General features: G+C 41.7%; 1 protein-coding gene across 6 annotated transcripts in view; it reads right to left on the bottom strand.

Moving 5' to 3' along the window:
* chl1 (cell adhesion molecule L1 like) overlaps window positions 1–24,939 on the bottom strand; it is a 649,066-nt gene that overhangs the window by 216,951 nt on the left and 407,176 nt on the right. For all 6 annotated transcript variants that reach the window (XM_033036735.1, XM_033036736.1, XM_033036738.1 and 3 more), the window contains one exon: window positions 21,073–21,143. In XM_033036735.1, the coding sequence (XP_032892626.1) occupies window positions 21,073–21,143 (71 nt within the window). The remainder of the gene's footprint in view (window positions 1–21,072; window positions 21,144–24,939) is intronic.

The following is a 24,939-nucleotide window of genomic DNA, read 5'->3' on the forward strand; positions in this document are numbered from 1 at the left end:
GTGAGCACCATTAGCTCTGCTATTATTTTGACAGTAATTTTTGACTCATTGTTCATGATCTTTTCTTTGTTCTGTGTTTTTTTAAAATATAAGTTGCTCCTGCATCATAATGTATCATTTGTCAAGACTTCAAAAGTTTCAAATTTAAACCTCAGGCAGTAATTTACATAATGCAACAGCCGTTCGTGCTTCAGAACACTAATGTAGTGGTGTAACAAGCTAAAGCAGGCACAGTGGTCAATTAGACATGCAGACTCGAACTTAATGTTCAAAGCAAGTGAGGCTTACTCACCCAAGGCAGTGGTGTCTTTAAGCACAGATGAACAATAACAAAGATTGTAATGGAGTTTAAATTACAGCATTGCAATTCTAACTCTTGGCATGTTACTCTCGCACCTCGCTCTGAAAGAAGCATTTATCTTTCCAATGTGCAAGTCATTTCGGATTGACTTCAAAGATTTGTTAAATGTATACCATCTCTGCATTGCTTATTCTGTTATTTTATATAAATGTGTGCCATTTTTACAAGTTATACAATTTTAAATAACTATTTAGTATTGAACTAATGTACAATTCTCTATAACGAAACACAGCTTTCATGAATCCCCATTTATCTGTCTCTCTTTCCTGTTTTTTGTTGTTGTAAATGCAACAATAATCTGACTTTACACTGACAATACTGCCTGTATTATCAAAGCGCCAGCTGTGGTTCAGTCAGTGGAGGTGGTGTTGGGATCCAGAGATATAAGCACATAAATGGTCCGGTTGGACACTCAAGTGAAGTGCTCCACCATTGGAGCTGATACGTTTCTATATATGGCATTCCCTCAGATCTTGGAGTGGAAAATGCATTGTTATCTAATAACACCCTATAAAGACAGTCATGCATCAGCCTAATGCTGTTTGTCGAAGTTCAATGAGAACTTCAATTACAAGGTTCACGGGATCTATTGTCACACTGAGCAAGGCTGCACTGAAATGGACTCAGCGACATACGCACTATTGATGTTTTGCAGGTTCTCACAGCCTACAGCATTTAGCTCAGCAGGTGTGATCTCCGAACCAGCACTTGATGGGATAAGCACGTCTTCCCGCTGCAAGGTGGAATTTCTAGTGGATTTATGGATACCACATTGATGGGGAAGGTTTCGGAGAATGCACCTAGAGAGTCAGTGGGATCTAAACAAGGCATGTTCCTTGTACAGGGGGGGGCAAGAGATAATCCAGACTACAGGCGGGTGCCAGGAAGGTTTCCATAAGCACATGTGTGCAGTCTCTGATCATTAAATGTTTTGGGGAAACGTTGTTTAGTTCAGAGATACAATGTGGAAACAGGCCCTTTGGCCCAACGAGTCCCCACTGACCTGCAATCACCCGTACACTAGTTCTACCCGGCACTCTAGGGGCAACTTACAATTTACAGAAGCGTGTTTGGAATGTAGGAGGAAACCAGAGCAGAAAACCAATGTGGTCACGGGAAGAACGAGCAGACTCCGTACAGATAGCACCTGTAGTCAGGATCGAACCCGGATCTCTGGAGATGTAAGGCAGCAATTGTGCCGCCCACAATGCAGGTAAATGCCTGAGCCCGCTTTCCCCAATGTGCTGAAAGAAAAGGTGAGGTTGAATATAACAGTCGGCGCAGACATAGTGGGGTGAAGGACCTGTTCCTGTGCTGTACTGTTCTGCGTTCTACAGCTTACGCAATCTTACTAGAGCAGCAATGAGCAACAAATGGGAATATGTGACAGAGATAAGCCTGGAGTTTTAAATTGGAAGAAATACATACTCAAGAAGATGAAAATGTTGCTAACAGGTTGACAGTTGAGTTTCACAGTTGTCGTCACACACACACATACATTTTAGACTGCCCGTTATTATGTGGGTGAGAGTTATGACGTATTCTAGGGTGTGTTTGGAGCTAGGTTTCTTGCGCAGAAGCTTAGTTTTTAGTTTAGTTTTGAACTTACATGGAGAAGATTTACCCTTCGACCATGTGACGTTTAACCGAGATACAAGGAGTTTTCTAACATTTAAAGCAATATGCTGGAGTTTGACGAAGATTAAAGTGCACGAGTCGGAGCATAAGGTCAGATGTATATCTTATTGTGTTTCTTCAACAATAAAGAAACTATTATTCAAAAGGCTGTGTTATGAAGACTTATCTGTGAAGAAGCCCTGAAGGTCTCACGGAGAGCTCACATGCGTATTACGACATTCTCCTTAACCATGTAGTCTACTTAGTGGCTAGAGGGAGTAATCTCTTGAAAGATATAAAATTCTGCTGCTACAGTAGGTAAAACCTAATTACTCTGTGAGGTAATATAAATTGCTGCTCCACAGACCAACTAGTTTGAACCTCCATCGGCAGATGAATTCTCACTGTTGCAAACTATCGAAACTGGGTCTCTGGCACTGCAATGCAGTAAATCTACCGCTGCGCCACCATGCCATGCCATGATAGACTGAGACTTTTTTTTTTGGAGCGTAGAAGGCTGGGGGGGGTGGGGGGGGGGGGGGGAAACCTGACGGAGGTTCTTTTTGTCCTTTAGGTTCACCACGTTCTTGGTTGTTCTGCCCAGTGAGCCTTATCCGATATTCCCTACCACAATGGTTCAAGTGGAATTCACAGAATAACTGCAGGAGAACGTAAGCAAAATTTCAATGGTACAGCACCGTTTTCGGTAGACTAAAGCTGGAATCTTGAGTAAAACACAAAGTGCAGGTGTATCACAACATGTCAGGCAGCATCTGTGGAGGAAATTTAAGTTTTACATCCATTTTTACTGATGCCATCCTATTGGAACATTTCATTCTCTTTCACCCGCCTGTCATCTTTCAAAGATGGACACAAAATGTTGGAGTAACTCAGCGGGTCAGGCAGCATCTCTCGAGAAAAAGGATGGGTGAAGTTTCAGGTCGGAACCCTTCTTCAGACCTATTTCCTATTTCACGTTGCCTGACCTGCTGAGTTAATCCAGCACTGTATGTTTGACTATATTTTTGGGAGTTGCAGGGAGTGCAGCGTAGGTTCACCAGGTTAATTCCCGCGATGGCGGGACTGACATATGATGAAAGAATGGATCGACTGGGCTTTTACTTCCTGGAATTTAGAAGGATGAGAGGTGTTCGTATAGAAACATATACCATTTTCCAGGGATTGGACAGGCAAGATGCAGGGAAAATGTTCCCGATGTTGGGGGAATCCAGAACCCGGGGTCAAAGTTTAAGAATAAGGGGTGGGCCATTTAGGACTGAGATGAGGGAAAAAAATTCACCCAGAGAGTTGTGAATCTGTGGAATTCTCTGCCATAGAAGGCAGTGGAGGCCAATTCACTGGATGTATTCAAGAGAGAGTTAGATATAGCTCTTAGGGCTAATGGAGTAAAGGGATATGGGAAGAAATCAAGAACGGGGTACTGATGTTGGCTGATCAGCCATGATCACATTAAATGGCGGTGCTGGCTCGATGGGATGAATAGCCTACTCCTGCATCTATTTTCTATGGTTCTATGTTTCTATGTTTGAATAAATTTCAAGACCCTGGATATCTAAACATAAATGTTTGTGGGAGCTTGCTGTGCGAAAAGTAGCTCCTGAATTTTCAACATCCTAAAGTACTTCACTGGACGTGGAACAATTTTGAGATACCTGGAAGGGGATTGGAGATTATTGTAAACATTTTATTTTTAATTATGTGGGGGAGAAGAAGAGTGAGTTACATTTGCAATATCAAACCTCAGAGGGCAAATTGATGAAATATGTTTTTTTCAAATTCCAACAATGTTATTCGAGTCACTCCAGTCTGTTACTGCCTTGCAATTGACGCAAATCATTTTACATATGACTTTGAAATTTGGAGTAGATCCACAAGGCAGAACTAATTATCTCATTGGCCAAAAAGCATGCACGTTCCTAAAGTCACATATATCATTCAGTCGGCTGAAGTGTTAACTTGATTTTTATTTTAAAAGTTTGCTGTTTTTCCACAAAACATGATCATGCTGGGAGGGATGGGAGATATAAATGCATTGCTGTATAATAAATTCTATTTTTATTCTTCAGAGCCTACAAAGCAAGCCCAGCTGAATTTCCAAAGAAGCAATTATTTTAAGGTCACTCTGTTCCTTCCACAAGAACAACCATGCAGCTTTAGCCTTTCGGGACTGTCTCTGCATGAAAAAGGACAGTCAGCACCATCTGGCCAAAGAGAATGAAATGCTATAATAAATAAGAAGGCATCTGTAAAAATGGAAGCAAAACCAAGATCAAAAAAAAAGGTGAACAGGAGCTGAAGATCATGAGGTATAATCATGTTCAGCAGGAACAGGTCAGGTGAGAAAGCATTTATCCGAAGGATTGAAATAAATTTTTTTTATTAAGAAATATAATTCACAATATACTGCGTGAAGTTCTCACAAAAAGTTCCAAAAAATATTTTCTGATTACAAACAATAAAATGTATCTGTATCCTTTTCTTGTTTTAATGCCCCATTGTGATTTAAGATATTTCTCATGCTCAGAGTAATAGGAACCTGTGTTTGGGTAATATACAAGAGTTAATCATTTCTAGCCGTGAAATTGGTTATTATGAAGGCATCCAAGTCTAATTAGAGATTTACTACCTGCAGATTAGAAGAATACAAACTAAGTGCACTTCGGAAAATTGGGAACAATACATTTGAGTTTGCTCTTTCTTTATTCCAAACTCCGCCGACTGCCAACATTGCATGAACATTGTAAGCGTTGGAGCTGTGACTGTCTATTAGTTGATTTGTTTAGCATTCCAGCAACAAAAATGTAATCAATATAATGAATGGACTGTATCAAGTTTCAGGGAACAAGAAAACAGATTCCAATACACAGAAACAAGAACAAAACAAAACATTCAATGAAAATAGTGTAAAAACAAAATGGAGCTTCAGAAACGTCAAAAAGAAAGAAAGGTTCAAGTTCAAGTGAGTTTATTGTCACGTGTCCCTGATAGGACAATGACATTCTTGCTTTGCTTTAGCACACAGAACATAGTAGGCATAGGTTGGTGTTTATTCCAATCAAACAAAAGTATACATTATTCAACTTTTTACCATGTATTCTCCACAAAAGCTGTAACTTTCTCTTATCATCAATCCCCTCTAAGAACTGAGTTATCAAGTATAATTTGAATCCCTAATTGCAAAGCCAGTAGCAGTGTGCAGGTTCTCCCCTGGGAGTTACAAGAGGCGGGTTTGGCCATTGAAACATGCATTCCTGGGTGTGCATATTTCCGAAGATCTTTCCTGGACCCAGCACACTGATGCAATCATAAAAAAAGGCACACCAGTGTCTCTACTTCCTGAGAAGATTACGGAGAGTCGGTATGTCAAGGAGGATTCTCTTGAACTTCTACAGGTGCACAGTAGAGAGCATAACGACTGGCTGCACCGTGGCTTGGTTCGATAACTTGAACGTCCAGCAATGGAAAAGACTGCAAAAACTTGTGACCACAGTCCAGTCCATCACCGGCTCTGACCTCCCCACCATCGAAGGGATCTATCATTGTCGCTGCCTCAAAAAGGCAGCCAACATCATCGTGGACCCACACCATCCTGGCCACACACTCATTTCACCGTTGCCATCGGGAAGAAGGTACAGGAGCCCGAAAACTGTAATGACCAGGTTCAGCTTCATCCCTAGAGCCAACAGGCTATTAAACCAGACAGCAAATAAGCGCTGAACTATAACAGACTATTATTATTATTGCACTATATTTGTTTATTTAATGAGTATGTGTGAATGTGTATATGTACACACACACTGAACTTTTTTTTCTCTCTCCCGTTGTATACTATGTTTACACGTTCTGTTGTGCTGCAGCAAGTAAGAATTTCATTGTCCTATCTGGGACATATGACAATAAAACACTCTTGACTCTTGAATCTTATCTTTGTTCACATGGTACTGGCACGATTGCCCAAAAGGCCAAAATGATGGCCAAGGGGCAGTTTGCTGTGTGATGGAAGATGAAACACATCCAGCGGCTGTCAGGATGTCAGTGAGATAAATTACCAGACGGCATTCAGAGTGGAGTGGAAGGTGGAGTGGAAGGTGTAACTTGAATTGGTTCGTTCAATCTGTCAGGCAGTGAAGGGCTATCATGTAGAGATACGTACCTCAGGAAATCTGAAAAGATCGTTTCTAGCTGCGTGTCTCAAGTGTTCCTGGTTGTTAGGCAAAAGTATGACCAATAGCACAGAATATTCATGACCAAACTAGCCAACAGAACGTTCCGAAGTGGCTCCAACACCATCGTTAGACAGAACCTCACCATCTGTAACCTTAGACTGTAACCTTAGACTGCTGAAATACTAAAACCAAGACAGTTCTTGCCGGGTGGCAAAGTGGCACAGTACTAGAGTTGCTGCCTTACAGCAGCCATGACCCGGATTCGATCCTGATCTGTCCGTACGGAGTTTGTACGTTCTCCCCGTGACCACGTGGGTTTTCCCCGGGTGCTCCGGCTTTATCCCACACTCCAAAGACATACAGGTTGTAGGGTAATTGGCTTTGGTAAAATTTCACATTGTCTCTAGTTTGTAGGATAGTGTTAATGTACAGGTTTTGGGTCAGCCCAGCTTGTTTTTGTACTTTACTTCACTGTTAATGATGCTGGTAAACACTTCACTAAGCTCATCTTGCTACCTGATGGTCTAAGAGGTGCTGGTCAGGCCACGTTTGGAGTACTGTCAGCAAATTTGGGCCGCATATCTGCGGAAGGATGTGCTGGCACTGGAGAGGGTCCAGAGGAGGTTTACAAGAATGATGCCAGGAATGAGCGGGCCAGCTTATGATGAGCTTTTGACAGCACTGGGACACAACGCACTGGAGTTTAGGGTGGACCTCATTGAGGTTGAGGTTGGACCTCATTGAAACTTACAGGATAATGAAAGACATAGTTAGAGTGGATGGTTTCCATTGGTGGGAGAGTCGAGGACCGGATGTCATAGCCTCAGAATTAAAGGAGCTCTTTTAGAAAGGAGGTGAGGAGGAACGTCTTTCATCAGAGGGTAGTTAATCTGTGGAATTAATTGCCACACAGGGCTGTGGAGGCCAAGTCAGTGGATATTTTTAAGGCAGAAATAGACAAATTATTGATTAGAACTGGTGTCAAGGGTAATGGGGAGAAGGCTGGAAAGTGGGATTAAGAGGCAGAGATCAGACATGATTGAAAGGCAGAGTAGACTTGATGGGTTGAATGGCCTGATTCTACTACTATAACTTATGAACCTTCAAAGACCTGCATGTGCATAAGGACACAAGGTGCTGGAGTAACTCAACGAGTCAGGCAGCACATGTTTTGGGTCGAGACCCTTATTCAGACTGTACCCACACACATATTCTACATAAGATAGACACACAATGCTGGAGTAACTCAGCAGGTCAGGCAACATGTTTAGAGAATTTGTGTCGAGACGCTACTTCTTTTTCTCCAGAAATGCTGCTTGAGCCACTGACTTACTCCAGCATCTTGTGTCCATCTTCGGTATACACCAGTATTTGCAGTTCCTTCCTATGCATGTACTACTTGTTCATTATAACAACACCATTTAGTTTTCATTACTTGCTTTTTCTTTTCTTGCTTTTTTGCTTTGGGGATATTTCCAATGGAAATAAGACAGTCAGAGCCTTTTTCCAGGATGGAAATATCAAACACTAGAGGGCACAGCTTTAGTTGGAGGGGCAACATTTAATGGAGACATGTGTGGCAAGTTATTGGGGGGGGGGGGGGGGGGGGAAGTAAGGGGGAGTAGTGGAGGCAGATACAATAGTGGCATTTAAGATACTTTTGGATAAACACAAAGATATGCATTATGGATTATGGATTATGGGACATGGATTATATGCATGTAGATTATAGTTGGTTTAGACATAAGTTTGACAAAGAGCCTGTCCCAGTGCTTTACTGCAGGTTTTAGTATCTGATTTCCACTGACATTCTTAACATTTTCCCTCCCAAGTTTCATCTACTTTTATTGGTGGCTGTTTTTTTTTTGAATACTTACAAGAGAGAGTTAGATAGAGCTCTTAAAGATAGCAGAGTCAGGGGATACGGGGAGAAGGCAGGATCGGGGTACTGATTGGGGATGATCAGCCATGATCACATTGAATGGCGGTGCTGGCTCGAAGGGCCGAATGGCCTACTCCTGCACCTATTGTCTATGGTCTATTGTCTAACACTGTTCTTCAACAAAAGGTTTTAGGTTCTGTGGGCTTCTTCACATAATTGTTGTGCTTCAATTACATTTTGGATTATTATCTATCATCTATTAAATGCTGGAAAAAGAAACCAAAAAAATTATATAACATTTTAAAACCAGTAATACAATGTGATTTTTAAAGGTATTTATTCATCTTTCCCTTTGTTTTGTGTATGAAGAGAGATTACTCTGACAGCACCCATTCACACCGGCTGAACAATGCGATCACCAACTCAGGTATATCCGCAAGGGTGTTTATTTAATGAAGTGCAGAATGATGCACCAGGTGACACAGAGAGAACAGATGGTCAGGAGGAGGAATGAGGAAATGCAGCAGCATCCATCTTTCCTACTGAGACAAGAGATCCGGAATTCATTAGTACTGCTTCTAAATGAACCATGCTTGAAAGTATAAATAATTGCTCAAGACACTGCAAGCCTTCCCCTGCACCAGCTGATGATACCTGTACGCACATGATGGATGGGACTTCAAACCAACGGATCAATAAATCATACACAGTAACTCCTTAGGTATTTGAGAAGCAACCTTTGTGAAAAGAAACCTATGCCAAGTGAATAAACCAGAAACAATCTGCATTCCTTTGCTTAGTGTTTTGTCTTAGCCAACTGATAACAGCCATCACTCCCTACTTAATCTATCTTTAGTTTTTAAAATAAATCTCCATTTGAAGTCATTGTTTATTTTAGTACAACACAAGGACTAGGCTTAGTTTGATTACAATGTTCACATTGTGCAGCTAGTTGCAAATAAATAATTCAAGAACTCGTATTTGTTGCTGCATCAAGTTCTCAAGATTGGGCTCCATCACTAAATAGCTACGGTATGTTTTACAATGGGTCTGTTCTGGATGCAAAATAACTTATTAGTCATTAAATCTGCCATCTAATCAAACTACTATTGCATCCGTTTCTATTTATTTAATGGATTTTTTAATGTATAGGGCATCAATGTACATTTACTGTCACCCCCCAAACCTTCCCTTCTTATTTCCGTTTGGCTTATAGGAATACATTGACTCACATCCATGTGACTTAAGTTACCTCCAGCATTTCTGCACAACAGATAGAGGATGGCATCATTGAACACACTTTCAAAAAAGTGTATTTTCACAGTTCCAGTTCCAGTTCCAATTAGGAATGGATACCTTCAACTGTAGAAACAACCTTGCAATTGTCAACAAAGTCACCAAACTGAACAAAATCATTTCAACAAATTAAATTGAAATTAGCGCATTAATTTACCATTATACACAATCATCTCTGTTCAAAACTATACAGAGGACTGATTAACTGTAAGTAGAAGAATAGAAACACAGAAAGATAGAAAATAGGTGCAGGAGTAGGCAATTCAGCCCTTCGAGCCTGCACCGCCATTCAATATGATCATGGCTGATCATCCAAATCAGTATCCTGTACCTGCCTTCTCTCCATACCCCTTGATCCCCTTAGCCACAAGGGCCACATCTAACTCCCTCTTAAATATAGCCAATGAACTGGTGTCAACTACCTTCTGTGGCAGAGAATTCCAGAGATTCACCACTCTCTGTGTGAAAAATGTTCTTCTCATCTCGGTCCTAAAAGACTTCCCCCTTATCCTTAAACTGTGACCCCTTGTTCTGGACTTCTCCAACATCGGGAACAATCTTCCTGAATCTAGCCTGTCCAACCCCTTAAGAAGTTTGTACGTTTCTATAAGATCCCCCCTCTATCTTCTAAATTCTAGCGAGTACAAGCCGAGTCTATCCAGTCTTTCTTCATATGAAAGTCCTGACATCCCAGGAATCAGTCTGGTGAACCTTCTCTGTACTCCCTCTATGGCAAGAATGTCTTTCCTCAGATTAGGAGACCAAAACTGTACGCAATACTCCAGGTGTGGTCTCACCAAGACCCTGTACAACTGCAGTAGAACCTCCCTGCTCCTATACTCAAATCCTTTTGCTATGAATATATATATATATACACACACACACACACCCACACGCACACGCACACTTTTTTTGGTGGCATTTACACTACAAACAGAACTCTGTCTGGTTCCAAAATGTCAGTATCATGTTTACTCAGCTTACCATCACATCATAATTTTCATTATTTAAGTTACCTGCACCTCAGATAAAAATGTCAATTGAATTCTGGGGCCCGATGACCCACAATGGGCAGAATTTAACAATGAATTTGATTCATTGTGTTAAATCCTATCCCTCAAATCACATTTTTCTCCAGTAGCTGCCTTGTCTCCTGCTGTGCTCTCTCTGGCAGCATTTTGCCCATGAGCCCAGATCCCTGCTCTGCCAATCTTATTCCTACCAAACTAGTGTTAAGGATATTTCTCATCTCAAGCCTCCTGTTTTGTCCAAATTTTCTCATGACGTAAGAGGCCAGTTGGCCGATTGTGTCCAGGTTGGCACACAGAACAATCCCATTGTTTAAAAGAGTGGAGCAACGGTAATGAGTGATTGCAGATCCACTTCTGGGACCAACAGGCAGAGCATTGCCTATTTTGGGCGCCATCTTGGAATTTAATTGGATAGCACACAATCAAAAGCTTTTCACTGAACACGTGACACTAATAAATCACTACTGATACCGCTGTTGTTTCCAAACTACACTGGCTCACAGTTAGTGACAACACTAAATATTTAAAATACATATGATTAAATCTCCATTCATGCTTCGGCCTTCTCTTTCTCTGACACCTACCCGAGCACTCCTGGCTTTTGAGATCTCCATGCATATTTACGATATTCTGACTCCAGCATTTTTATGAATCTTCTCTTTGCAGATTTCAAGAACTGCCTGTTCAGCAGTTGTGATATCATCATGTCGGATAAATGTTCCAACATGTCGGATATTATCCAACATGTCGGATAAATGTTCCATCGTATTAACATAGTCCCACGGCCCTGCTGCCATAGAGCTGCCAACAAATCAGGAGGGGAAAAAGTACAATTCTTCATTCACCTTTTAAAGTATTTTCCTGAACATTCAGTACGTGAGGGTCCAGATGCATTAGTGGAACCTGAAATATGACCAAACTAGGCAAAAAGAAGGGACTTGTCACCAATTCCTTTTCTGCAGAGATGCTGCCTGACCCAGCTTTCTGTGTCTATCTTCGGCAAAAAGTAGAAATATATATTTTTTAAAACATTATTAATTCTGTTGAGGAATTACAATCCACATTCATTCAAATAAATGTAAACACCAGAGATTTTGATCAGTAGTAATTATTGTTTTGTATATCTAAAGGTGTTTTACACTAGAATTTTAAATGCATCCGTTTAAGCATCTCCCTCAAGTCCGCAGAAGAAAACATTAACGTCGTAGACAGTGAAAAGAACTGGTTCACTAACAGCCACATCAGGTATTCTATTCTCATGACGTTTGTGCATGCACGAGAATCTCAAAATTGCTGTCAGTTTAATGGTGTAATGATGGCAAACATGGATGATTTTACTGTCAATCCAATGTGACATCCAGGCCAAAATTAATGATACAATATAAAGATGAAACATTGCCTTCATTCTTTGTCCCACAACAAATAACATAACTGTTCTTTATTATCTGGAAAATGTTAACAATTATGAATGCCCCATGCCCCAAAGTATCAATAACTGGAAGTGCCAGCAAAGATGAACATTTCTGAGCATGGATGACAAAGAAAGCAATGTGGATATCAAGGTCTGGACAAGGCAAAAGCATTTCACAACTGCACCAACAGACAACAAAACTACATGGTACCATCGCTAAGGCAAGTGTATCTAGAGAATGTGAGAGTCCAGATGCAATTAACAATAATACAATTATGACGTTCCATGCGGTGCTGTGCATCCAAGCAAGATACTAAAGGAAGGCTTTATTCATATGGAGCAACGGATCAACAATTTTCATTTTATTTTCAAAATATATTCAAAGGTACTTATTCTCATATTGAGTGTGTTTATGGAAGTCCCAGGGTAGTACTCTGGAAGTGTAAGATAGATAAGTGGTTCTGGTGTGTGAAATCACTCTACATTGAGTGCGTTGATGATTTTAATTTATAAATTGAGCCCAAAAACCTGACTAAAAGATACCTTGGGAACTGATGGAAGGGTACCACAGGAACTGACTGAGTGCTTACTTCAATAATTCCAGTTGCTTGAGGGGATCTGAAAACAAAGGCTTCAGTGGTTTGCAAAGTAAACAATAAAGCAATGACATCATTGTGATGTGGGTGGCTCCTCAAATGGCTCAGCTGGGAAGGAACAAAGAACAATACAATACAATCAGTTTTATTCGTCACTTGCACATAAAGTGCAAGTGAAATGAATTTGCCAGCAGCCGTACAATGATAAAGAACACACAAAACACACTAAAAATGTAACACAAACATCCACCACAGCATTCATCACTGTGGTGGAAGGCACAACATTTGGCCAGTCCTCCTCCATTTCCCCCCCGTGGCCGGGACCTCAACCCTCCGCAGCCGTTGCTGCGGGCGTCCAGATGTGCAGACAAGGTAAAAAGTCCAGGTAAGTCCTGAATCGGTGCCTCCCCACCGGAGACCACGGCTTCAGGTTGGTGTAGGCCGCAGGCCGGCGGTCGGAGATTTAAAGTTCATGTCGCGCAGCAGCCAGAAGCACCGCAGACCGCAGGGTCGGCGATCGAAGCTCCCTCCAGGGATCCCTGGTGAGGGTCCCCGCTCCTGATGGTAAGTCCACGCCGCGCCTGCGGTAGAAGTTGGCCGCGGGCCGGTAGTCAGAGCTTCTTCTCCTCCCGGGTCCCCAACGAGGGATCCCAGGCCGCAGACGCCGTGCCAGCTGGAGCTCTGCAGACAGCGGCTTCAGGCTGCCGCGGGCCAACGAACGGAGCGCTCCCCTCCGGCGAGGGCTCGCACGCTCCACGCCAAGAATCCGCGCTGCGTCCGCCGCTGAAGCCCCGGACACGTCTCCGGGAAAGGCCGCATTGATCCTTGCTGTTAGGCCACGGGGAGGCGACATGGAAAAAGTCGCCTCTCCGTGGAGGAGGCGACCAAAGCGGTTTTCCACACCACACCACCCCCCATATAAGACACACAGAGAAACATTAAAAACCCACATTAGGACATAATAAAAAAACAAAAAAAGTAGAAAGAACTGACATGCTGCTGGCAGGGCGACCGGCTTGCAGCGCCCGCTACATCTTACAGCATTACTTTTTCCTCCATATTGTAACAAACTAGAATCCTCAATCTGCCTTTTTGAACTGACCAGTGTTCATTCCACTCCACACCATTATATATCTTGCAAGCTCTTAATTCTCTTTGTTACTTGCGTCGGTATGATCCAGTAGCATTGATACTTCTTCTATACAACATCAGCCGAAAAGTACTTCCCAATAAATGCTGTCCATCACTCAAAGCATTTGTTGGAGGTTGTCCTTGGGAGAATCAGTGAATTTTCAAACAATATAAGGTGATCTCATTGAGATGTACAGGTTTTTTAACAGGGATTAAGGATATTTGTCAAGGGGATGTTTTGTCCAGTTGGAGAGTCCAGAACATGGGAGAAAGTCTCAGATGTTTCTTTAGGCTTCATGTTGGAAATCTTTGAAATGTCCTATTTCAGAGAGCTGTGGATGCTTGGTTAGGTGTATGCTTTTTAGATCCAAAGACTTTTAGCATTGGAGGAGTTGAAGGATATGGAGATTGGATGGCAAAGTGGATGAAGCACAGATTCAGTCATGATATCGAGCAGTACCTGGAGGCATGAATCCTACTCCATCTGCTACTTATGTGCATCGTATATTCTTTGAATGCACACCATTACTCTCACTCAAATACTTTAGTTCATTGAGGGAGAACATTGGAGGGAGAAGAAGAATGGTATTCTAGCCAACGTCATTAATTCCTGCAGAATTAGTAAATCTGGGGCTCAGGCAGATTTATTATTCAGCCTGACCACTGGAAATGGAGTAATGAATCTCACAAGCAATGAGCAGGAAGCCGTATGGTATACAGAGCAACCAACAATCTGATGGAGGAACTCAACAAGTCGAGAGAAATATAGTGGTCGACATTTTGGGTTGGGGACCTTCATAAGTTTGTATGTGATAGGAGCAGAATTAGGCCAATCTGCCCATCAAGTCTACTCCATCATTCAATCATGGCTGATCCATTTTCACCTCTCTTCCCTTTCTTCTGCCTTATCCCCATAACCCCTGATACTCATACCAATCAAGAATCTATCCATCTCTGCCTTAAAAAATATCCATTGACTTGGCCTCCACAGCCTTCTGTGGCAATGAATTCTACAGATTCACCACTCTCTGACTAAATAAATGTCTCATCTCCTTCCAAGAGGAAAGTCCTTTAACTCTGAGGCTATGACCTTTGGTCTTAGACTCTCTCACTAGTGGAAACAATGAAAGACTAATTCAACCCCTCCTCACCTTGATCCACCAATTGCTTGCCAGCTTCTGCATCACCTCTGTCATCTCATCTTTGTATACTGCATTCTTCCCTCTCCTCTTTCAATCCGTTAGATGGGGCTGTCTTGAGTCTTATATCTCAGGTCAAACATGGTCAAGGAAAGCTACTGATGACCACCAATCAATCTCTTCCGGTTTGATGAATTATTATTCCTCCATGGTGACCAAGCCTTGGAAGAAGTCCTGAAAGTATCTTGCCCACAGAAAGTCCTCTGGCTTGTGGATTTTGTTGCCCATTCCCTACCAATGCTTGGGCATTGATAGTGTCATTTAACCTTGAGATGTAGTAACTGTTCATGATCTAAGAACTCTGCAGCGAGGGAAGCCAGGCAGAGCAGGAAAGCTGAACATTTGTTAATTCTCAATGTTGTCATTGCAGGCAGGCAAAATGGGTGACCTTTGCAAATAAGTTTTCAACCGGTAACTTTGTATATTTGTATGCAACCAACTACAAATTACTTTGGAGTTCTCAAATCATCCAGAGGCCCAAAATCTTTGCTCCACAGTGACTTTAACAGTCATTGATATTGCATCCAGTAAGGATCAGGTCTTGTTCCAACAAAAGAGAAATGGTAACTTTGTTAATTCATAGTTCCCTTTATTCCCAATCAAGGTTATAACGTAGGCACATCCATGTGACTTTGATATCACTCATCATTATTAGTAGCATGAAGTCATCCCCTATCATGCATGGTCTGAAGTGGTTTTGAGTGAAAAGCTCCAATACACTGTTGGAGCGGAAACACGGGGAAAGGGATAGATATTTCTAAACTTGGATGGCATGTGACCAGGAATCAAACGTGTCCATTCCCAATATGTGACAGATCTTAATGACCGCTGGAAAATATAGCTTACAGATACATTATTCTTTTGAAGCAGAGAGACAGGAACATTGTTCAGAGAAAGATTTTTTCATGATACTACATCATGATACTACATAATTATCTTGTTACACCTCCTCGATGCAAGAGATCTCTCTCTGACTGCCCCAAGTTGTACTGGAAGCTGGTCTTCTGTGGAAGCATCCATATTCTCACCGTGGCATGACACCATTGATTCTGGCAGATCCAAACTACATCCATCGAGTACAATGAGCTCCCTATCCCCACTTTGCTACTTAAACAAATCTATAAACAATTAAGGATACCGTTCAATTGACCACATACATGATAGCCACCTGCTGCTAGAGTCTGGCTTCCTTTGGATACCCGCTGTGTATTAAGTGCCTGTGTTTTCCTGTAGTTGAGTTTAGTTAAGAGACAGCGTGGAAACAGACCCTTTGGCCCAGCGAGTCAGAGCTGACCAGCTATCCCCGCACATTAACACTATCCTACACACACTTGGGACGATTTATAGTTTTAACAATCAAATTTGCCTACACACCTGTACGTTTAGAGTGTGAGAGGAAACCAAAGCACCCAGAGAAACCCCAAGCAGGTCACAGGGAGAACGTACAAACTCCATACAGAGAGCACCTGAAGTCAGGATCAAACCTGGGTCTCTGGTGCTGTAGGGCAGCAACTCCACCACTGTGCCATCGTGTTGGTAACATTTGTGACAAATGACCATTGCAAGGAGATTGACTTCACCCCTGTGGTATTATTTTCCACAAAGTAGCATAATTCTGTCACAGGTAACACATCAATGCCATGACTGTGAATCATGCCCAAAATTGTCCACCATTGTCAACTGGGAGTAGAAAAAAGTATGCAGTGCACAAATGAATTTCAAGGCGAAAACTTCTAAAGTGTTAAAGAAATCTCAGAAATGTCTAAGTAACCTCACGACACAGGAACTGTGTACATGTTCAATCCTGGGAGCAGGCAAAAGAACAGCTATGAGTGAAAGTTATTTATTAGTATATATCCCAGAGTCCAGGGAGGATTCACTTGCATGTTGCCAAGGCTGGAGAATGTTAGTTACAATGAAAGGCCAGCTAGCAGGGGTTGTGTTATTCATATTTAAAATGGGTGAGGAGAGATTTAATGGAGGTCTTTAAAATTACAGTATGAGCACCAAAAGGACCATTTTCTTTTACGGAGCTACCTAGGTGGTATGAATCTAACCTATGATTAGAGAAGAACTGAGAATTTGTTTTGAAGGGGCAGCATGGTGAGGTAGAGCTACTCTCTTACAGCACCAGACACCTGGGTTCGATCCCGACTACGGGTGCTTGTCTATACAGAGTTTGTATGTTCTCCCCGTGACCTATGTGGGTTTTCTCTGAGACCTTCAGTTTCCACCCACACTCCAAATACAGGTTTGTAGGTTAATTGGCTGGATATAAATGTAACATTTTCCCTAGTGTGTGTAGGGTAGTGTTAATGTGAGGAGATCGCTGGTCGGTGCGGACTGGGTGGGTCGAAGGCCCTTTTTTTGCACTGTATCTCTAACCTAAACTAAAATAAAGACTTGTGCTGATCTGGAACTCACAGGCTGAAAGGGTGACACAGGGAGAAACATCAGCATATTTAAAATGTACTGTTAAAGAACAAAAGTGCCCGGACCATAATGGAGCAGCATGGTTAGTGCTACTGCCGAGCTTCAGCTTAGGTGATAATGCAATACTATTTACCCTCCCCCTCCCTCCCTCCCTCTCTCTCTCTCTCTTTCTGTCCCCAAAGACTGGAGAGTTGAGGAGAAGGAGCCGCTGGTGAAGTTGGACACGCGGAATCAAAGGTGGTCGGGCGAGGAGAGGGATGTGAGTTTGTGGGCCGAGCCGGTTGAGGGCAATGGAGGAGGTCCTGCAGCACCCTGGGGCTTTTCTGGGCTGACCAGGATAGGGCACCCAGCATGTGGACCAGATTTTCAACTTTGAACTTTTTCTTGGTGTAAAAGGTGCCATAATATGGCAATTGATGCACTTGTGTAAACTATGCAAAAATAATTTCACTGGGGACTGAATTTCACTGTGGACTGCATGCAAGACAATACAGGACCATTAAAGAACCATTTGAGCCATTGGAGTAATTGCAAATAAAAGCTTTTCACTGCTCCTTGGTACATGACAATAAACTAAACTGAAACTGAGTGTGCATGTCTTCCAAGTTCCTGTGTGGATTTCCCTCGGGTGCTGTGCTTTCCTCCCACATCTCAGAGACACTGTGGTAAATCAATTAGCAACTGCAAATTGTCCTCATGTGGAAGGGTGAGGGAAGGTTTGGGGAAAGAGGTGATGTGCATATGACAGGAAGGTGGAGCAGGAAAGGGACTGATATGGGCGATGGGCTGAATGGCCTTTTTCTACATCATGAGAAATTTGAGATATACGGCTCCCGAACTTTGGAATTGTTTAAATAGAAGTATTTTTCTGGGGCACGGTGGTTCAAGTGATTCCATATCACTGCAGTTCCTTCAGTTGGTGCTCTGTTCTTATCCTGGTTTCACAGTCAAGTTCCACTGATGACAAGTTAATGTCAATGCAACACTCCTTGACTGCGTGACATGCCTGAAGTGGCAACCCACCAGTGTTCCTATTTTTAAGAACTTGCTCGACTTGCAAATTAATTGCTATTAAAACCAGTCACAGGAAAATTAGTTCAGTTATTAAACCTGTTAGCAATGTGATAATTGGTAGTATCTGCCAATCAACCTCTCTGGATGGAGAGTTAACAAGTTAGTCTGCAGTCTCAGTGTTGCTTTCCTGTATCCGACTTGACATTGATTTACCCATTCCAATTCACCCTGATTCTCAGTCATTTCTCAATTTATTGTCAGGTTTTATACCTTATTGACTGAAACTGTTGACATGAAGGTTACAGACATGCAAAATCCTCTCCAGCTTCTCACACTATAGGGCATATAGATTTTGGAGAAAATGTCATATAAATGCAACACAGATGAGATGTTCTGCCCCAGAAGGCTTTAGACTATTAATAATGCTGGGACAAAGTAGATGTGTGCTTCAATGCTCTGTGGAAGTTTATCTCCAAGTTGTGGCGTCACACTATTTGTAATAGTTACCTTTTTTTTCCCGTCTTGCCATTTAGGGTGGCACAGTAGTAAAATTGCTGCCTTACAGTGACGGGGATCCGGGTTTGATCATGACTACGGGTGCTGTCGGTACGGAGTTTGTACATTCTCCCTGTGACCACGTGGGTTTTCTCCAGGTGCTCTGATTTCCACCCACATTCCAAAGATGGATCGGTATGTAGGATAATTGGCTTTCGTAAAATTGTTAAATTGTCCCTGGTGTATTGGATAGGGTTAGTGTACTGGGTGATCGCTGGTCGGTGCGGACTCGATGGGCCGATGGGCCTGTTTACTCGCTGCATCTCTGAAGTCTAATTGACATAGATTAAATCATGTGAAGTTGCTAAATTGGCAAAACCTAGCCAAAGTAAACCAATATTCAGGAATTGCACGTAACAATACATTTTGCAACAACAACAACTTTTAATATTGTGACGACAAGTCCCAAGGCATTCTGCAAAAAAAGTTAACAAACGGCGACACTGTATTTCCTTCCGTCTGCACTGTACAAGTTTTGACCTGGGCAGGTCTGAGAATTTAGAGTAAGAAAAATAACTTAATTGGCTCCCATCCCATGACCTGAATCATTCATTCCTCTACCATCACCAACTCAACAACCAACGCATACAGTAAATACAGTGGAAAAAACGTGCACCTTTTTTCACCTCGTCTGCTCTGCCAGCAGTTCCCAAACCAGCGGTCTCTATTGCCAAGAAGGACAAGGGCAGATGGCACAGGGGAAGACCAGCAGCATGTCACTCTTCAATCCCGCACTAACCCAACTTGGAAATACATTAAAACAATGTTTCTTCATTGCTAGTGCATCTAAATCCAGAGGTTCACTCCCCACCATTACCATAGACTGCTGAAAAAAGACCCACCAGCACCTTGTGAAGGTCATGTAAGAATGAGCGATAAATAATTGCTTTGTCAATGATCTCTAGAAAATTATAAATAAATGAAAGTAATATCCCTTCAAACAAATTACTTATTAAGATCTTACAAATATCCAATTTTAACACATAGTGCAGAATTCATGAGAAAAGCAGAGAAATTACAACATTTAAAATGTATGTAATGATTTGATTGTAGTCATTTAATTTATATTGTACCTTTATAATCCCTTTAATTTTCTGTCAGCGTTTCTTTTATACACCAGGACCTGACTTTCCACTATCGTGGGAGATGCTGTGTGATCCATCCCATCAACAATGGAATGGAACAACAAGAGACGCTGTGTACTCACCCATCATCGAAGGGAACAACAGAAAGTGCTGTTCCATAAAGGCAGTCAGTCCCTCACTACCATGAGCACATTCTCATTATACTCCTTACATCAGGAAGAAGGTACAGGGTCCCAAAAGCTGCTTTTGGGAGTATTGCTTCTTCCCAACAACCATCGGGCTTTTGAACACAACACAGCGGTAGAGTGCGAAATCTGACTACGGATGCCATCTGTATGGAGTTTATATGTTCTCCCTGTGACGCAAGGGTTTTCTGAGGATACGCCGGTATCCTCTCACAACGCAGGGGCATACAGGTTTCCAGGTTAATTGGCTTTGATAAAATTGTAAATTGTCCCACGTGTGTGTTTGATGTAGTGTACGGAGTGATAACTGGTTAACGTGCACTTGTGGGCCGAAGGGCCGGTCACCACGCTATATCTCTAAATTCTAAAGTAAAGTATAAATAGCAGACCAACCGATGAACTAAGAACTATCGTTACTTGCACAAAGGACATTGGTTTTTTGTACTCGTATCAAGGTTATTAATTTATTGAATTTTTAACAAATATCTTCTCTAATATCGGTGTGTATTACGTTTACAAGCCTATTAAACTGCTGCGTAAAGATTGCATTGTTCTGTTGTTAGTACATATGACAATTAAACACTTGATTTTTGGCCTCTGTTATACTAATAACCTCACAAGTATATACCACAAAACTCCAATTTCACTGCAGAGCTGAATTCAAACTAAGTGTTGAACTGAAAAATGGTTACACAGATCACCACATTTAATTCACAATACACTTCATTTTCTCCTGTTACTTATTCCATGAATATAAATTGTAATGGGAAACAGTTGGTCCACAATCCAGCTTAAAGAAACACATTTGTATTCTTGGATAAAGATCAACGTTCCAAATGCAAATCCAAATGTTATCATTCTGCTGTAATGCATCTTGCCAATACTTATATAAATGTCTGCTGATTTTCTTTAGTGTTTTTGCAGTGATTCAATTTGGAAGATGTGACATTTTTCACAACATTGAATAGAGATGATAAAGAAACTCCAATAATTTTGATATTCTGATAATTATATTTGAAGATGGTATTGAAGGTTTTCAGCACCAGTAATAAATTCCATACTGATATTCAAACAAGTACATTTTCTTACCTCCCATGAAATTTTCATATTGTTGATATTTGTTCCTTCTCCTTTGACATTTTTTGGATTCTTCTCAGGAGCTGAATAAAATACAATCAATGAAATGAAGACATTCAATTGTTAAATAATGGAAAAATAACTGTATTACTTGCAGATTTATTTAAACTTTAGATACATTCAAGATATTTAACAATATGATTGTCATAAATATATCTACATTTTTACACATACTTTGTTGATTTTATCTCAAAAACATTGAATTGAATAAATACAGGTAGTATTGATATCACATTTATATATCTATTCTTATATGATAGATTGGTAATTGCAATAATGAATACTGGTGGAAAAATAATGGTGAATTAACGATGTAAGTCGTTACTGACTCAAAAACACATACAGGGAATAACAAATACATCATGAGTTATCAATCTTCCAAATGTAAATTGCCAGGTTACGTTGCTCTACCATTAGATTGGCAAAAAAGGTTGCTCATCCACAGCTTCTGTGTTAATATCCAGAACTTGCAAGAGTTCTACATCAATTGCTGATTAGACTTAAGGGCCTGTCCCACTGTACGAGGTAATTCAAGAGCTCTCCCGAGTTTAAAAAAAAAATCAAACTCGTGGTAAGCACGTAGAATGTATGTAGCGGCTACGTCGGAGCTCGGGACGTCTCTTAGCTGCTCATAACGCTAACGGCAGGTACCCGGGATACCCGATAAGCTCGTGAAGACTCGTGAAGACTTTTCAACATGTTGAAAAATGTCCACGAGAGCCCCGAGTACCTACGAGCAGCTATTACCGTAATTCTCCAAGTTCGAATCAGAGGAAACTCGGGAGAACTCTTGAATTAGCTCGTACAGTGGGACAGCCCCATAACTACTCAAAATTGGTGATTAAGAGTGTAAGAATCCTTTCAACAATGTGTTGACTATAAATGTCGAGCCAATTGAACTATCAAGGGTCAGTGACATCATTCCATGCAGTAAATTCTTTTTCGCAAATTAAATAATTATGGTTTCTTATTTTGCCTTTAAATTCGTTTTTTTCGCTTTTGAACAACTGAATCTTTCTTTCCCTCTTTCTACATGTCTACAACAGCAAAGATGCATGCTTAGTCTGCAGCTTATGAAGTTAAATCCTGACGATCTAACCGACGGAGGAAAAGAATGATAGATTGCAGATAGGGAGAACATTGCGACCTTCTTCTGAGCCTTGAGGGTGATAGATCCAGGGATAACCTGACTCTTATCAGTACAAACCAGAGATATGAGAATGGTCAGACTTAGTCCCCTGACAGTGAATGGTATAAGGGAGAGTAGTAAAGATTACCAGAGCTCCTGGATGGAACACAAGGGTAGAGATAGTCTGTCTGCTCTTGGTACATGGTCTAGATATGGCCAAATAGGGCATTCCATCCTCCCAGTGCAGGGCCCCTCGACCCTGATGGAGTCAAGGGCAATAAGGCACAAGGTGATCACATCTTGTTGGGTGATCACAAGCTCAGCTTTATCTGATAATGTTCATGTTCATAAGTGATGGGAGCAGAATTAGGCCATTCGGCCCATCATGTCTACTCGCCATAACCCCTGACACCCGTACTAATCAAGAATGTATCTATCCCTGCCTTTAAAATATCCATTGACGACATCCACAGCCTTCTGTGGCAATGAACCCCACAGATTTATCACCCTGATCTTAGAGTCAATAAAAGAAAGTTTGTCCATTGGTTCAACATGTTATAAGATGCTGTACCAGTATAAAAAATGCCAGGCTTTGTAGAGTTTGTGGTCCATACTGGGCTAGATGAGCAGGCCCCGCCCTCTGCTGTAAGTGTAAGATCAATCTATATAAATGCACACTGTTCAACCCAAGGACTTTGTTCTGCAGCACGTAGATGGTCCATAGACTTGACATCCACAAGTCAGAGGCCCACTTCAAATCCATCCCTGCTGTACCTCACCACCTGAAGACAATAGAAAGCAACTTCTGATCACTTTCCATATGCTGGGAGCCACATCCACACAGAAGGCAGATACCAATGATGAAATTCACTGCCGCAACAAAGTCTTTGCTCAATTGGGAAAATGAAGATCAGGTTCTCCGAGCAGGCACAAACACGGTCTATATGCTTCTGAGACCTGGGCTACCTGTGCTAGCTTTTAAAGTACTGAGATAACACAGGCTCTGATAAACCCTTCAAATCCAGGGGAGAAAGAAGCAAACCAATGCAATTGTCTTCTACCAGGACTACATTCACAGTAGACAAAAGTGGACAACAGTAGACAAAACTCTGATTATTAATAACCCGTTTTCTGTTATTTGCACTTTATCAGTTTATTTATTCATGTGTGTATATATTTATATTATGGTATATGGACACACTTATCTGTTTTGTAGTAAATGCCTACTATGTTCTGTGTGCTGAAGCAAAGCAAGAAAATCATTGTCCTATACAGGGACACATGACAATAAATTCACTTGAACTTGAACAGTATGGAGGCCCCAGTTACAGTTGTTCAATACTTCAGGTAGGCCACATAGTTTGTGTAGGAAGGAACTGCAAAAGCTGGTTTACACTAAAGATAGACACAAAATGCTGGAGTAACTCAGCGGATCATGCAGCGTCTCTGGAGAAAAAGAATAGGCGACGTTTTAGGTCGAGACCCTTCTTCAAAGTGCGTGTCAGGGGAAAAGCAAACTAGAGGTATGAAAATGTTCTGAGCAAATCAGGGTATGAAAAGGTTCAAACCAAAGCAGGTATCAATTCTCTCGTTTCCATCTCCCCTGAGATTCCCACTCTCAGTCTGCAGAAAGGCCACATCATTTGCCTGCCTTACACCTGACTCCTGAAAGCAACATTGTGTTCTGAGATATATTATGGAACAGAGGAAAAATTTCAAAAAAAGTAACGTTCACACGGACTCCTGGGAATCTCTAGTCTGCGAATGCTCAAAGTGGAGAATGAGCATCTGGGATGTCATTGGGAACACCAATTCCTTGCATCGGGAGTGTACAGAATCACTGCATGAGAAAAAGAGCGCCATATCACAAACTATCCATTAGCTCATCCCAGCCCCATATTTAGAAGTGTCTGCAGTTCTCACATTGGCCTCATCCTCAATTGTTAGGGATTGCCCTTAAAGGGAAGACATAATACCCTGGGGTTTTCTCTCTCTGCCTGTTAGATGGGATGCAAGTTTAATTTCTCAACTGACTGCACCAACCTGCATTATGTGCTCCCATTGCTGGAGTAACATAGCCCAAGTTCTGCTGTAGTATGAGAAATATGTGGTAATTTTGAATACCATCTTTCCTTATCCCACTTTTTCTGGAGTTAAATGTTGACATTCCTACCTTTTCAAGGTGGCTGAGTGATTCATTCTGTGTCCAGCTGTTTCAAGGTAATTAAAAAAGACAAGGGACTATTTCTGATCAAAGGACCTTTGAGGGATCCACATTTCCTGATGATCATTGCTGGTTTTGATTGGTTCTTTTCATATCTTTCATGAATGCATTCTTTGTATCTTTTCATACCTCTAGTTTCCCTCTCCCCTGACTCCAAGTCTGAAAAAGGGTCTGGACCCAAAACGTCACCTCTTTCTTTTCTCCAGAGATGCCGCCTGGCCCGTTGAGTTGCTCCAGCATTTTGTGTCCATCCTGACAATATTCAAAGCCAGGATTTTTATGTTGTGTGTCGGATAGTGGTGGTGGGGGGGGGGGGGAGAAGTGGAGGCGGGAAGGGAGTATGGTTGGGAGTTGTTCCATGAGCTGTAAGAATTTGCTTAAGTCATGAATGTTAGCAGGACGCCCAATTTTCTGCCACAGTTCTCAAGTCGTTCATTCAATGGCAGAGAAAGAGGGAGGGCTTCTT

Source organism: Amblyraja radiata, chromosome 18 (assembly GCF_010909765.2).
Source record: "Amblyraja radiata isolate CabotCenter1 chromosome 18, sAmbRad1.1.pri, whole genome shotgun sequence".
NCBI lineage: Eukaryota > Metazoa > Chordata > Chondrichthyes > Rajiformes > Rajidae > Amblyraja > Amblyraja radiata.